This window comes from Taudactylus pleione, unplaced genomic scaffold (genome assembly GCF_031769625.1).
Source record: "Taudactylus pleione unplaced genomic scaffold, aTauple2 ptg000717l, whole genome shotgun sequence".
In the NCBI taxonomy this organism is placed as follows: domain Eukaryota; kingdom Metazoa; phylum Chordata; class Amphibia; order Anura; family Myobatrachidae; genus Taudactylus; species Taudactylus pleione.
In genome coordinates this window covers 1,450,140-1,464,697 of record NW_028285119.1, presented here as the reverse complement: position 1 = coordinate 1,464,697, position 14,558 = coordinate 1,450,140, and the positions used below count along the sequence as shown (strand labels likewise).

At 43.0% G+C, this 14,558-nt stretch overlaps 1 protein-coding gene across 6 annotated transcripts in view; it reads right to left on the bottom strand.

Moving 5' to 3' along the window:
• RIPOR1 (RHO family interacting cell polarization regulator 1) overlaps nucleotides 1-14,558 on the bottom strand; it is a 238,548-nt gene that overhangs the window by 33,463 nt on the left and 190,527 nt on the right. For all 6 annotated transcript variants that reach the window (XM_088456781.1, XM_088456786.1, XM_088456785.1 and 3 more), the window contains one exon: nucleotides 11,399-11,560. In XM_088456781.1, the coding sequence (XP_088312907.1) occupies nucleotides 11,399-11,560 (162 nt within the window). The remainder of the gene's footprint in view (nucleotides 1-11,398; nucleotides 11,561-14,558) is intronic.

Genomic DNA, 14,558 nt, shown 5'->3' with positions numbered 1-14,558 from the left:
TCAAGGCTCTTCCGTTAAATGATTCCACGGAGTTCATTCAGTTGGTATGTAAAGAAAAAATATTGAAAAGCACAATGTATAGTAATGTATTTTGATGAGACAAATGTGTTCTTCCAGTATCTAAATAATGGCTTACCCCACTCACAATGGAGTTGAGGTGTATCAACACATCAAGGTATCTTTCTTACAACTTGTAGTAAATTACAGTGAAAGTCCTCAAAACCATCTTTAAGGAGGGCGTACCCAACTCAGAGGGAGAAACTTGTTTAGATTATATATACTGTATATCAGAATCTGAAAGCGGGGTGGACTTAAACGGCTGATGCCTTATTCGCCTGTAACATCTGCAGATAGGTAAATGCTAAAAGCCAGATTCTGAACTGAGTGGAGATAACCCTCCATCCAGGAGGGATGTATGAGAAGAGGAAACATAGCAGGCTGTAATCACTGTGTCACACCCTGAGACCAGGGGAGCATTCAAGGTGACCCTTGAACAGGTGCTGGCAAGGTGGACTGTTGCAGTGTATAACAGTCAACACACAGTCCATCCTGTATGAAAACCTGAGAGGCCTACTGCCCAGGATTTTACCTGAAACCAGCCTAGGGACAACAGTCTCCTGATTCCCTTGTCCTGACACCTGGGAAATATTTGTAAGCAACCTACAATAAGTGTATGGTTAATAATGCCAAGTGACCCCCTTCACAGAAAAAAATAAATGTGAAGAACTCTCTAAACCCCTACACCGGCAGTTTGGGGGCTAGGAGTACCATAAGTCACATAAAATCTTTGCAAAAGGGCATTAAAATCAATTGCTTAAACATATCAGTTTTGATAGGATCTACATGCATATAAACATATTTGCAAAAGGGCACTAAATCACGGTCATATTGGTAGGATAGTGCAATGCATACAAATATACTTCCAAATAGGCACTGAATCACAAGCAACAAAAGTTGGTAGGATTCCAGTGCTATATACGATCCTAGAAAAGAGGTATACTCAGAGATAGACCAATGGCCGTATTCAATTTGAGGCAAAATGTCGGAATCGGTGATAATTTATCGCCGATGACGTCATTTTCGCCTCTTTGAATTATCCCCATATTCAATTACATTGACTTTTCGCCGGTACGAAAAGTCAATGATAAAAAAACAGGGATCAGTTTTCACCAGCTTTTTGCTGGTGAAAAAAAGTGCAGAATTTGGGTTTAGGGGTGCAGGCTTACAAAAAATAGCCTGCACCCCTGGGAGTGTCATTTAAAAAAAAACTCAAAAAAAAGTTTAAAAATAATCGGGACACCCCCAAAAAAATGAAGTTTAATTTTGGGGGTTAAAAAAATAATAATAGGGTAACAAAGTGACAAACTAAATTCATTCAAATGCAGCAGGTGTTTTCTTCATTGCGGGGACAACCGGCAGGTGCATTTTTTGCAGAATTTAAAATAATAACTTTAGGGACTTAACAAAATGGGTACCCCCATTTTCATGTATCCCAAATTTTATAGGAACAGTGCTATTCTTCACCACTTCTTCATAGCCGCAAAAATGCACCTGCCGCTGCTATTACAAACCCCGACTTCCTTCAGCATGCAAAAATGGGGGTACCCATAGTGATTCCCTATGTCTGGAGATCTTTAGGGGGTCCCAGGCATATTTCCCTAAAATTCGTGTTTTTTTTTGTAGATGGTGCGAAAGGTCATTTAAAAAAAAATAGGGATAATTTTTAAATTACCTTTAGCAGGTGAAAAAAAGTGCAGATTTGGGGTTTAGGGGTGCAGGCTTTAAAAAAAAAAAAATAGCCTGCACCCTTGGGAAGGCCCCCTTAAAACGAAATGTGCAAAAAAAATAAAAATCGTAACACCCCAAAAACCTCTTCTAAAATAGACAAATTAAATCCACAGGGGTTCCCTTATATGCGGGCAGGTGTTTTCTTCATTGCACAAAATAACGGCAGGTGCATTTTTGCTGAATTTTTAAAAAATTAGTTTAGGGACTTGAAAATATGCTAATACCCATTTTCATGTACCCCATATTTGATGGGACCACTTTTAAAAACGAAAAAAAAAAGCTAAGTGTCCTTCTGCATCACTTCTTCAATGTCGGGAAAAAAAGCACCTGCCGCAGCTATTTAAAAAACAGACTTTCTTCTGCAGGCAAAAACGGGGGTACCCATAGTGATCCCCCAAGTTTGGACATCTTTAAGGGGGTCCTACAATTATTTCCCAAAAATTCCTGTATTTTTTCGCTGATTTAAGTTTCGCGATACTTTTCCGCCTGGAAAACAGGCGAAGGAGGCGAAAAGTCCTGCAGGTGAAAAGTCTGGACTTTTCGCCTCAAATTAAATACGGGCCCAAATCTCCCCTTAGCCAGCACTCAACTGCAGCGGAGCGCTCTAATTAATTAGGAGAAAGGGGGATGGGCAGCCCAGTTTTCACAAGAATATGTGAAGTGCAATTTAACCCCTACACACCTGCAGCTGGGGGTTAAATGGAGCACTTCCCTTATGCTGGGCATACACTATACCAGTGGTTCCCAAACTGTACGTCACAGCACCCTGGGGTGCCGTGGTACACTTGCAGGGCCGCCTCAGGTTGGTGGTCCAGCACCAAATCAAATTCTTTATGGTCAAAGTAATATAAAAATGTGGACAAACAGAAGCTCAAACCTGTCCACAACCACATAACTGACCCTAAGAATGACAGGTCAGCACAATTTACTTCACTTTACTACTTCACTACATTTTAAAAAAATTTCTCAACAACAATCTTTTGGCTTAGGGGTGCTGTGAAAACAATTCTGATAGTCTAGGGTACCGTGATTCAAAAAGGTTTGGGAACCTCTGCACTATACAGATATCTGTCCAATCTGGCTGGTTGGAATGAAAACCTGGTAATGTATGGGAGCAAATGACAGTTGATCATATGGTCTTAAACACTGGACAAACGGTCAAAAAACAAATGTTCAAATTCGTTAAATACGTGTTTTAACCAATTTGTCTGAACAACCATTTTTGTCTGTTTTCCAGTGTTTGTGAGCAAATGATGTATGTCGTTTGCTCCCATACATTACCAGGTTTTTATTCCAACCAGCCAGATTGGACAGAAAATTGTATAGTGTATGACCTGCATTAGTCATATAAAGGCAACAATGTAATGTGACCACCTTCACAAATATCTAGTAAATGTGAAGTACAGTTAGAACTGACCGTTTTTTTCAGAAAAATAAAGGCAGTATAACACACAGCAAAACTCAATTCATTTAAGCAATATATTTGTAATAGGCTTTTAGTCAACTACAAAAAGCACAAACAGCTTATACCCCTTTTACACCGGAGCTAAAACCCGGGTTTTTGAAGGGTTAACCCGGGCAGCTCCCTGGTGTAAAAGGGCAGAGGGTTGGATCGCCGGGTCGAGTGACCCGGCAATCCAACCCAGGTAACTAGCAGGGATTAATACGGGCGTAGCCTGTGAAACCCTGCTATGGGAACAGCGCACTCCGGGTCACGATGACCTGGAGTGCGCTGCTAGCCGGCCGATTGGTCCGGCTTCAGTGGCGCTTGGAGATGACGTCATCTCCAAGCGTCCACTTTCACTGCGCAAAAGCCGGGTCTATGCAGACCCGACTGCGGTGTGAGCGGCGCTGACTCGGGAATATCCCGAGTCAGCGCCGGCAAAATTCCGGGTCTGATCCGGATAGGAACTTTGTTCCAACTCCGGGTCAGACCCGGAATTTAGGTGGAAAAGGGGTATAAGTAGGATATTGAACTCTGTATAACCTAGCCACCAGAGGAAAGGTATACAGGGACACAATCTGTGAAAAAGAATCCCAAGGGGGTTCCTGCCCAGGAGCTGGTAGGCTTGACTGATATGGTGACTCCTGGTGACAATGAGCACATAATCCATTCTCTATGAAATCCTGAGGGGACAACGTGCCTGACAGGCCATACATGACACCAGCACAGGGGCTTTCACCTAATAATACACATAATGTTATGCAAAGCAATATAATACAATGTGACAGTGCTCACCCTCAAAATAACCCACACACCTGTAGCAGAGGGTTATGAGGAGAAATAGCAGTGATATTTATAACTGACAGTTATTCAGGAAAAAAAAGGCAGTATAACGAACAGACTTACACAAGGCACATACAATGCAAAAAAATAAATAAATAAATAAACATAATTATATAAAAATCAGCTCTTCATCAACTACGAACAGCACAAAGGCCATGAAGGATACCGAGCTCTGTATAACCTGGCCACCTAAGGAGAGAGAAATATATATACAATGGACTTACAACGCATACCATCTTCCTATTCCCGGCCGGGATCAGCTGTGAAGCGGGCAGTGGGCGGATTAAAGGTGACTATTACAACCATATAGTCACAATATCCATCAGGTAAGAACTCTTACAATCAGTTCTATATACAGCCTCAGATCCTTAACTGGACGTCATACATTATGACAAACCATTTAAACTAAATACAGCATTTTTTTGGACTGTGTTTATTAATAGGACTATTATTACCATTATTTTTTCACTTATTTGTTTATTTATTCTCCATTCAAGAGTCGAATATTGCATCTTCTATATGTTACAATTGTATCTCATTTGTTTGTATTTGTTACATGTCAGATACTTTTATGCCAGATTATATAGACCTCATTTGGTCATTTAATTTTAACATATCTTATTAAAGATCTCAATTGTATTTTACTATATTACGTTTACTCAATTTGTTACATATTGATGTTCATTTAGCGCTCCCTGTCACCTAAGAAGACGTATACAGGGAGACTGACCAAAGCTCCTGAGATTCGCAGCCACCGAGAGCACCTGAGATTGGTCTCTGGCCGTCTCATATACAGGGAGGCATGGAGGAGCAACCCAGACGAGGGAAACCTCGTCTCTGGACCAGCGTCTGGGTTGGGGGAGGGGCTGCTGGGGAGAGCCTAGCTCTCCTAGGCTGTATGGATCCACCGGAGCCCTGGCTATAATGGCCGCCGGCTTTTATCCCCGGCTGCCAGAATTTCAAAGTCTACCCTGGTTCTCACTACAGCAAACTCCGGCAGGTCTCCACTGCCGGAAGTACGTACTGCCACGTGGTTGCCTGCAGTCAGCGGGGAACCACCTTACCTGCATCCCCGATGTCTCCGGCTTCAGTCCTGGGCCTAGGGCTCACTTCGCTTACGCCTGCCAAAATCACCAGTTCCCTCACTGGTGTTGCGGCGCTGGCGGCAGTAGACGGAACAGCGTCACAGGCGTACATCCGCACACAATGCAGCTTACTCATAGCCAAAAAAAAACTTGCTTGGGACTGCTGAAGCAGTCCCGTTCATAAGGTGCACTCCAGCGCACCAAACAAAAAACGGAATACCTGTAGCCAGGGGCGGGGTATATATGGAGGAGGACCCTAACGCACCTGGTGTTATTGGGTAAGCTTTTTCTTTTGTATTTCAACAATTCCCTCTTCTTAGAGAGTGTGTTTATGTGGTACAATGGTCCTTCCTTCTCCTGCCTTGGGCTTGGTAACTGAATGCCTGTAGCCAGGGGTGGAGTATATATATGGAGGAGGACTCAGTGCATCCTGGGAGCTAAAGCTTGTAACGGTTTGGTGCCTGGACTCCAACCACATAACCCAAGGTAATTCCTGTGAACCCTATGGACCCTGAAGAAGAAAGTATGTTGTAATGTAAACAAATCTAGTAATAATGACATGTTGGGGATTGTAGTGCTAGAGGTTCCATAGGTAACTCAATAGATAGTACAGCGGGTAATGTACATACTAGAGATGAGCGCAGTCCCCTGTGTTTTGGTTCTAATTCATGGTCATGCTTTGGCAAAACCACCTCCAATTGTTTTGGTTTTCTTTAAATATTTATGAAAACAGCTAAAATTATGTTATTTGGACCTGTATTTTGTGCCTATAGTATTATTACATGAGTAACATTCATTTCCAGTCAATTTTGACCACCTCACAATATTGTTTTCACCAAAATTGACAATAGGGCTGCAGCGAGATGGCTTGCTAAACTAAGCAACAGAGCAGCAGCATTTTATCAACTTGTTTTTGTACAACACATTAATCAACAACATCCTCATTAGTGTCAGATACACAATTATCCCCCTCATCCTGTTACATATTTACAACTTACAAAGTAGAATTCTCATTACTTTTACTCCTCCTCTCACATTTGCAGAGGATTCAGAAATGGTGGAAGGTGGCTTCTCTAGGATTATAGTGTCAGAATAAGTAATGTCAGGCTCACACATAGCACTTGTGGACACCCGTAAACTCTTCTCAGGAATCTGTGGTGTCTGAACACACAATTTGTTCTTCAACTTTTCTTTTTGTGCAATGATTTGCCTGTTCTACAGGTGAGATCTCTAGATTCAGAGCGAAAAGGTGGTGCATGTAAAGTTACAGAAAAAGGCTGTGTTTGCCCTGGCTTTCACAATAGGCATTTTAGTGCATGAAACAGCAGTAGCAGGACCACCACTCACAAATATAGGCCATGGGCTGAGCCTTTACTTGCCATTGCATGTGGTATATGTTTTTTGGCAGTAACTTTTCCTTTCACAGTTAGAGGTGATTGTTTCTTAAATATTGTTTAGATTTGGAGTGCCCTTTCTTACCCCTTAGCCTTTTTTAAAAATGGATGCTGAAAAAGTACTATGACTACCAGCAATGTATTTTATTTTTTTTAATAGACTGATCTAAAAAGAAACCTGAAATTACGAGGGAAAATCTGATAATGTATGGGAGTAAATGATGATCAGCAATTTGCTCCTAAATGCCAGAATACAGATGAAAATGGTCATTCAGACAAGTTTGTTAAATGTTTGATCTAAACAATTTGTTCAAACAACAGTTTTTGTCCATTTTCCGGCGTTTGGGAGCAAATTGCCGATTGTCATTTGTTTTCATACCTTACCAGATTTTCATTCCAACCAATCAACTAGTTGGATGGTTGGACAGAAATATGCACCTTTTGGAGCCGGTACTTCATCTTCTATAATGAGGATTGAATCAACCGCCCCTGCTAGAGAGGAACATCCACTGAGGAATGACGCTCCTCCTCTCGGAGATAGGCCCAGAGGGAGAAACTTAAAAAATACTTTACTACTTCACTACATTTTAAAAAAATTTCTCAACAACAATCTTTTGGCTTAGGGGTGCTGTGAAAACAATTCTGATAGTCTAGGGTACCGTGATTCAAAAAGGTTTGGGAACCTCTGCACTATACAGATATCTGTCCAATCTGGCTGGTTGGAATGAAAACCTGGTAATGTATGGGAGCAAATGACAGTTGATCATATGGTCTTAAACACTGGAAAACGGACAAAAAACAAATGTTCAAATTCGTTAAATACGTGTTTTAACCAATTTGTCTGAACAACCATTTTTGTCTGTTTTCCAGTGTTTGTGAGCAAATGATGTATGTCGTTTGCTCCCATACATTACCAGGTTTTTATTCCAACCAGCCAGATTGGACAGAAAATTGTATAGTGTATGACCTGCATTAGTCATATAAAGGCAACAATGTAATGTGACCACCTTCACAAATATCTAGTAAATGTGAAGTACAGTTAGAACTGACCGTTTTTTTCAGAAAAATAAAGGCAGTATAACACACAGCAAAACTCAATTCATTTAAGCAATATATTTGTAATAGGCTTTTAGTCAACTACAAAAAGCACAAACAGCTTATACCCCTTTTACACCGGAGCTAAAACCCGGGTTTTTGAAGGGTTAACCCGGGCAGCTCCCTGGTGTAAAAGGGCAGAGGGTTGGATCGCCGGGTCGAGTGACCCGGCAATCCAACCCAGGTAACTAGCAGGGATTAATACGGGCGTAGCCTGTGAAACCCTGCTATGGGAACAGCGCACTCCGGGTCACGATGACCTGGAGTGCGCTGCTAGCCGGCCGATTGGTCCGGCTTCAGTGGCGCTTGGAGATGACGTCATCTCCAAGCGTCCACTTTCACTGCGCAAAAGCCGGGTCTATGCAGACCCGACTGCGGTGTGAGCGGCGCTGACTCGGGAATATCCCGAGTCAGCGCCGGCAAAATTCCGGGTCTGATCCGGATAGGAACTTTGTTCCAACTCCGGGTCAGACCCGGAATTTAGGTGGAAAAGGGGTATAAGTAGGATATTGAACTCTGTATAACCTAGCCACCAGAGGAAAGGTATACAGGGACACAATCTGTGAAAAAGAATCCCAAGGGGGTTCCTGCCCAGGAGCTGGTAGGCTTGACTGATATGGTGACTCCTGGTGACAATGAGCACATAATCCATTCTCTATGAAATCCTGAGGGGACAACGTGCCTGACAGGCCATACATGACACCAGCACAGGGGCTTTCACCTAATAATACACATAATGTTATGCAAAGCAATATAATACAATGTGACAGTGCTCACCCTCAAAATAACCCACACACCTGTAGCAGAGGGTTATGAGGAGAAATAGCAGTGATATTTATAACTGACAGTTATTCAGGAAAAAAAAGGCAGTATAACGAACAGACTTACACAAGGCACATACAATGCAAAAAAATAAATAAATAAATAAACATAATTATATAAAAATCAGCTCTTCATCAACTACGAACAGCACAAAGGCCATGAAGGATACCGAGCTCTGTATAACCTGGCCACCTAAGGAGAGAGAAATATATATACAATGGACTTACAACGCATACCATCTTCCTATTCCCGGCCGGGATCAGCTGTGAAGCGGGCAGTGGGCGGATTAAAGGTGACTATTACAACCATATAGTCACAATATCCATCAGGTAAGAACTCTTACAATCAGTTCTATATACAGCCTCAGATCCTTAACTGGACGTCATACATTATGACAAACCATTCAAACTAAATACAGCATTTTTTTGGACTGTGTTTATTAATAGGACTATTATTACCATTATTTTTTCACTTATTTGTTTATTTATTCTCCATTCAAGAGTCGAATATTGCATCTTCTATATGTTCCAATTGTATCTCATTTGTTTGTATTTGTTACATGTCAGATACTTTTATGCCAGATTATATAGACCTCATTTGGTCATTTAATTTTAACATATCTTATTAAAGATCTCAATTGTATTTTACTATATTACGTTTACTCAATTTGTTACATATTGATGTTCATTTAGCGCTCCCTGTCACCTAAGAAGACGTATACAGGGAGACTGACCAAAGCTCCTGAGATTCGCAGCCACCGAGAGCACCTGAGATTGGTCTCTGGCCGTCTCATATACAGGGAGGCATGGAGGAGCAACCCAGACGAGGGAAACCTCGTCTCTGGACCAGCGTCTGGGTTGGGGGAGGGGCTGCTGGGGAGAGCCTAGCTCTCCTAGGCTGTATGGATCCACCGGAGCCCTGGCTATAATGGCCGCCGGCTTTTATCCCCGGCTGCCAGAATTTCAAAGTCTACCCTGGTTCTCACTACAGCAAACTCCGGCAGGTCTCCACTGCCGGAAGTACGTACTGCCACGTGGTTGCCTGCAGTCAGCGGGGAACCACCTTACCTGCATCCCCGATGTCTCCGGCTTCAGTCCTGGGCCTAGGGCTCACTTCGCTTACGCCTGCCAAAATCACCAGTACCCTCACTGGTGTTGCGGCGCTGGCGGCAGTAGACGGAACAGCGTCACAGGCGTACATCCGCACACAATGCAGCTTACTCATAGCCAAAAAAAAACTTGCTTGGGACTGCTGAAGCAGTCCCGTTCATAAGGTGCACTCCAGCGCACCAAACAAAAAACGGAATACCTGTAGCCAGGGGCGGGGTATATATGGAGGAGGACCCTAACGCACCTGGTGTTATTGGGTAAGCTTTTTCTTTTGTATTTCAACAATTCCCTCTTCTTAGAGAGTGTGTTTATGTGGTACAATGGTCCTTCCTTCTCCTGCCTTGGGCTTGGTAACTGAATGCCTGTAGCCAGGGGTGGAGTATATATATGGAGGAGGACTCAGTGCATCCTGGGAGCTAAAGCTTGTAACGGTTTGGTGCCTGGACTCCAACCACATAACCCAAGGTAATTCCTGTGAACCCTATGGACCCTGAAGAAGAAAGTATGTTGTAATGTAAACAAATCTAGTAATAATGACATGTTGGGGATTGTAGTGCTAGAGGTTCCATAGGTAACTCAATAGATAGTACAGCGGGTAATGTACATACTAGAGATGAGCGCAGTCCCCTGTGTTTTGGTTCTAATTCATGGTCATGCTTTGGCAAAACCACCTCCAATTGTTTTGGTTTTCTTTAAATATTTATGAAAACAGCTAAAATTATGTTATTTGGACCTGTATTTTGTGCCTATAGTATTATTACATGAGTAACATTCATTTCCAGTCAATTTTGACCACCTCACAATATTGTTTTCACCAAAATTGACAATAGGGCTGCAGCGAGATGGCTTGCTAAACTAAGCAACAGAGCAGCAGCATTTTATCAACTTGTTTTTGTACAACACATTAATCAACAACATCCTCATTAGTGTCAGATACACAATTATCCCCCTCATCCTGTTACATATTTACAACTTACAAAGTAGAATTCTCATTACTTTTACTCCTCCTCTCACATTTGCAGAGGATTCAGAAATGGTGGAAGGTGGCTTCTCTAGGATTATAGTGTCAGAATAAGTAATGTCAGGCTCACACATAGCACTTGTGGACACCCGTAAACTCTTCTCAGGAATCTGTGGTGTCTGAACACACAATTTGTTCTTCAACTTTTCTTTTTGTGCCCTGATTTGCCTGTTCTACAGGTGAGATCTCTAGATTCAGAGCGAAAAGGTGGTGCATGTAAAGTTACAGAAAAAGGCTGTGTTTGCCCTGGCTTTCACAATAGGCATTTTAGTGCATGAAACAGCAGTAGCAGGACCACCACTCACAAATATAGGCCATGGGCTGAGCCTTTACTTGCCATTGCATGTGGTATATGTTTTTTGGCAGTAACTTTTCCTTTCACAGTTAGAGGTGATTGTTTCTTAAATATTGTTTAGATTTGGAGTGCCCTTTCTTACCCCTTAGCCTTTTTTAAAAATGGATGCTGAAAAAGTACTATGACTACCAGCAATGTATTTTATTTTTTTTAATAGACTGATCTAAAAAGAAACCTGAAATTACGAGGGAGGAACTTGTATGCAATCCAAAACACGCAACATCCGAAATTTCTCGAAAAATTAAGTCTCGCCTTATATTGTAAACTGAATTTGGTGGGAGGAACTGAGCCATGACTCGCTTCGACTCAGTATTCTAAAGTTCGGTTAAGGGAAGAAGTGAAAGTGAGACACAAGGAATTTAGCCAACTATAAAGAGCATCCAGGACCACTCCAAATATGAGGGTAATTAGAAGGTAATATTTAATAGATTTGTATGCATACCTGCATCTGCAAGTCCTTGCTGCTGTGAGTTGACTTGTTCTGAATAGTGCAAACTCAAGGCTTGTAGAAATGAATCCACAGAGCATACAAACACATCCGAGGTCTGTACACATTCATTCCAGAAGGTAAGAATTGCATCTTTAGGTGTTGAAAACCGCACAACTGAAAAAATAACCAAGTATGTATTTAAAGTCATTGTATAGCAGAGTGACATATTATTCATACAACTAATTAGTACAGTACAAAGATAAATCGAAAAAATGCCACAATATAAATTTTTATTTATTTATTTATTTAGCACCCCAGATGAGGAACAGAGTAGCTGAAATTATGGAGAGCATAATCTTTAACAGGCTGACAACAGGAAAGGGCTAAAGTAAGATTGTTACATGACACACATCCCAACAGTCCTGACTGGAAAAGTGGTACAAAAGAAGCAATGCTTCAGCCCATCCAAGCTACTATTAGTCTCTATTTACAAGGTGTCCCAAATTTCCAAAGCACCGTACAGAGCAAAGATAAAACAGGATAAACAAAATAACAATCACAAACACACATAATTAAAAAAAAATGTATACATAATTAAAACAAATGTGAACATAGTAATCACTTATATTTATTGGCTCAGAGAGTGGACCTAAGGGATGAAACAATAGGAGGGAGGGTCCTGCTCACAAGAGTTTATATTCTAAAACGGGAAAGGGAAGGAGTGAGGGTGTTTGGGGTGTTCACACTATGCAAAGGCATTCCATTTATATTTGCCATCTCCTCCACAACAACGGAGCTCCTATGTTACCAGCAACAGAATATAAAAGCAGAGTCTATTCCAACCTAGTATTACGGAACTGTAACCAGTAGGGATTCCAATTCCAGGCCAATTTTGAAATCTTGGGATTTGGGGATTACTGGAATCCAGTATTCCGGGATTGCGATTAGAAAAAAATGAGAGATATGGTAAGAATTTACCTTTGTTATCTCTCTTTCTATGAAGTCCATAGGGTCCACAGGGTGACCTTGGGTTATAGGTGATGCCGAGTCATCCGGGTACCTTACGCAGTAAATTTTTCTTCCCAGGATGAACTTGGGTCTCCCTCTATACCCAGCCCCGGGCCAGAGGCACCTCAGTTTCGTAGCAAGCCAAAGGCTGGAGGAGGATAAAAGAGGGAGAAGAAAGTTTGGAACACACTAGAATCACATTCTCACATAGGAGGAGACGGAAAACCGGTGATCATAGCGAAGCCCATCTGAAGCACAGATGCATCAGGTTGGGTGTCCTGTGGACCCTATGGACTTTGTAGAAAGAGAGATAACAAAGGTAAGTTCTTACCATATCTCACTTTTTACTTCAGTGTCCATAGGGGGTCCACAGGATGTTCCAAAGCAGTACCCTCAAGGGTGAGGACGCTCCTGTGCAGAGAGGACAATCAGCCGCCCGAAGGATGCTACCTGAGAGGCAAAAGGTATCAAATGCATAATACCGTAAAAAGAGGACCATGTGGCCCCCTTACAAAGCTGAACAGCTGAGGCGCCACAGCAAGCTTCCCACAAAGGACCCACAGACCGAGTAAAATGAGCAGTAACAGAGGGCAGCACTGGAAGGCCCTCATGAGTGTAAGCTTCAGAGATCACCATATGAACCCACCTAGCCAAAGTTTGTAATTTGGCTGGCCATCCCTTCTTGTGGAATCCATAGAGGACAAACAAGGAGTCTGACTTCCGAAGGGAACTAGTAGTATGGACCACAAAAATCGTGAGGGCACAAACCGCATCCAATGACGCCTCACCTGCTCAGAAGTCTGGGGAATTAAAGGCCGGCACAATAATTTCCTCATTAATGTGGAAACTAGAGACCACCTTAGGAAGGAACCAGTCGAGTCCAAAGCTAAACCCTGTCCTGCTGAAAAACCAGAAATGGGGAACGACAAGAGAGCCCCCAAATCAGACACTCTTCTGGCAGAAGCAATAGCCAGAAGAAAAACTGTCTTAGCAGTAAGCCATTTGAGGTCCACTGAGTCCAGGGGTTCAAATAGAGGGCCCTAAGGACAACAGCCAAATCCCAAGGCAACACAGGAGGGACAAAGGGAGGCTAAATACGAAGGACCCCTTGAAGGAAAGTGCAAATATATGAAAGAGGAGCAATCCTTCGCTGAAACCACACTCAAAGGGCAGAGTCATGCACCTTCAGGGAAGCAAGGCGGACACCAAGGGCCAAACCCACCTGAAGGAAAGCCAAAACTCTGGATACCCTAAACACTTGGGGGTCGTAACCCTTGGGACAACACCATTCAAAGTAGGTATGCCACAACCTGTGGTAAATCCTAGCAGAGGCAGGTTTCTGCGCCCTGAGCATGGTGTTAACCACAGAGCCGGAAAACCCCTTGGACCTTAGAAGGGATGTCTCAAGAGCCACGCCGTCAAAGACAGATGACCCAGTACCGGGTAAAGGCAAGGACCTTGAGACAACATGTCCGGACGCTGAGGCAACAGCAACTCTGAAGATTTGAGTACCAGTGACGTCTGGGCCACGCTGGAGCCACCAGCAAGGCAGTGCCTCCTTCTTGTTTGAACTTCCCAATTACTCGAGGATGGGGGGAAATGGGAGAAAACAGGTACACAAACCAGAAGGTCCACTTGACCGACAGAGCGTCAACCAAGAGAGCCTTGGCGTCTCTTGTCCTGGACCCGTACATAGGCAGTTTGTGATTTTGTCAAGCGGCCATTAGGTTCACGTCCGTAAGGCCCACTTGTCCACTAGGAGCTGAAACACCTCTTGGTGAAGAGACCATTCCCCAGGATGCACGTCGTGACGGCTGGGGAAGTCTGCTTCCCAATTGAGATCTCCTGGAATGAACATTGCGGATATGGCTGGTAGATGGCCTTCCACCCATGTCAGCATGCGTGATACCTCTGACATAGCCACCGGACTTCGAGTTCCTCCATGATGGTTTATGTAAGCCACTGTCGTGGCGTTGTCTGACTGAACTTACACAGGCTTTTCATGAAGTAGGAGTCTTGCTTGATGTAGGTGCCTGATGTTCCAATAGGTTGATCAGTAGAGCAGACTCTTCTGGTGTCCACCTCCTCTGAAAGGAGTGTGGACCCATCGCTGCACCCCAACCCCGGAGACTGGCGTCTGTTGTCAGAAGGACCCAGTCTGCAA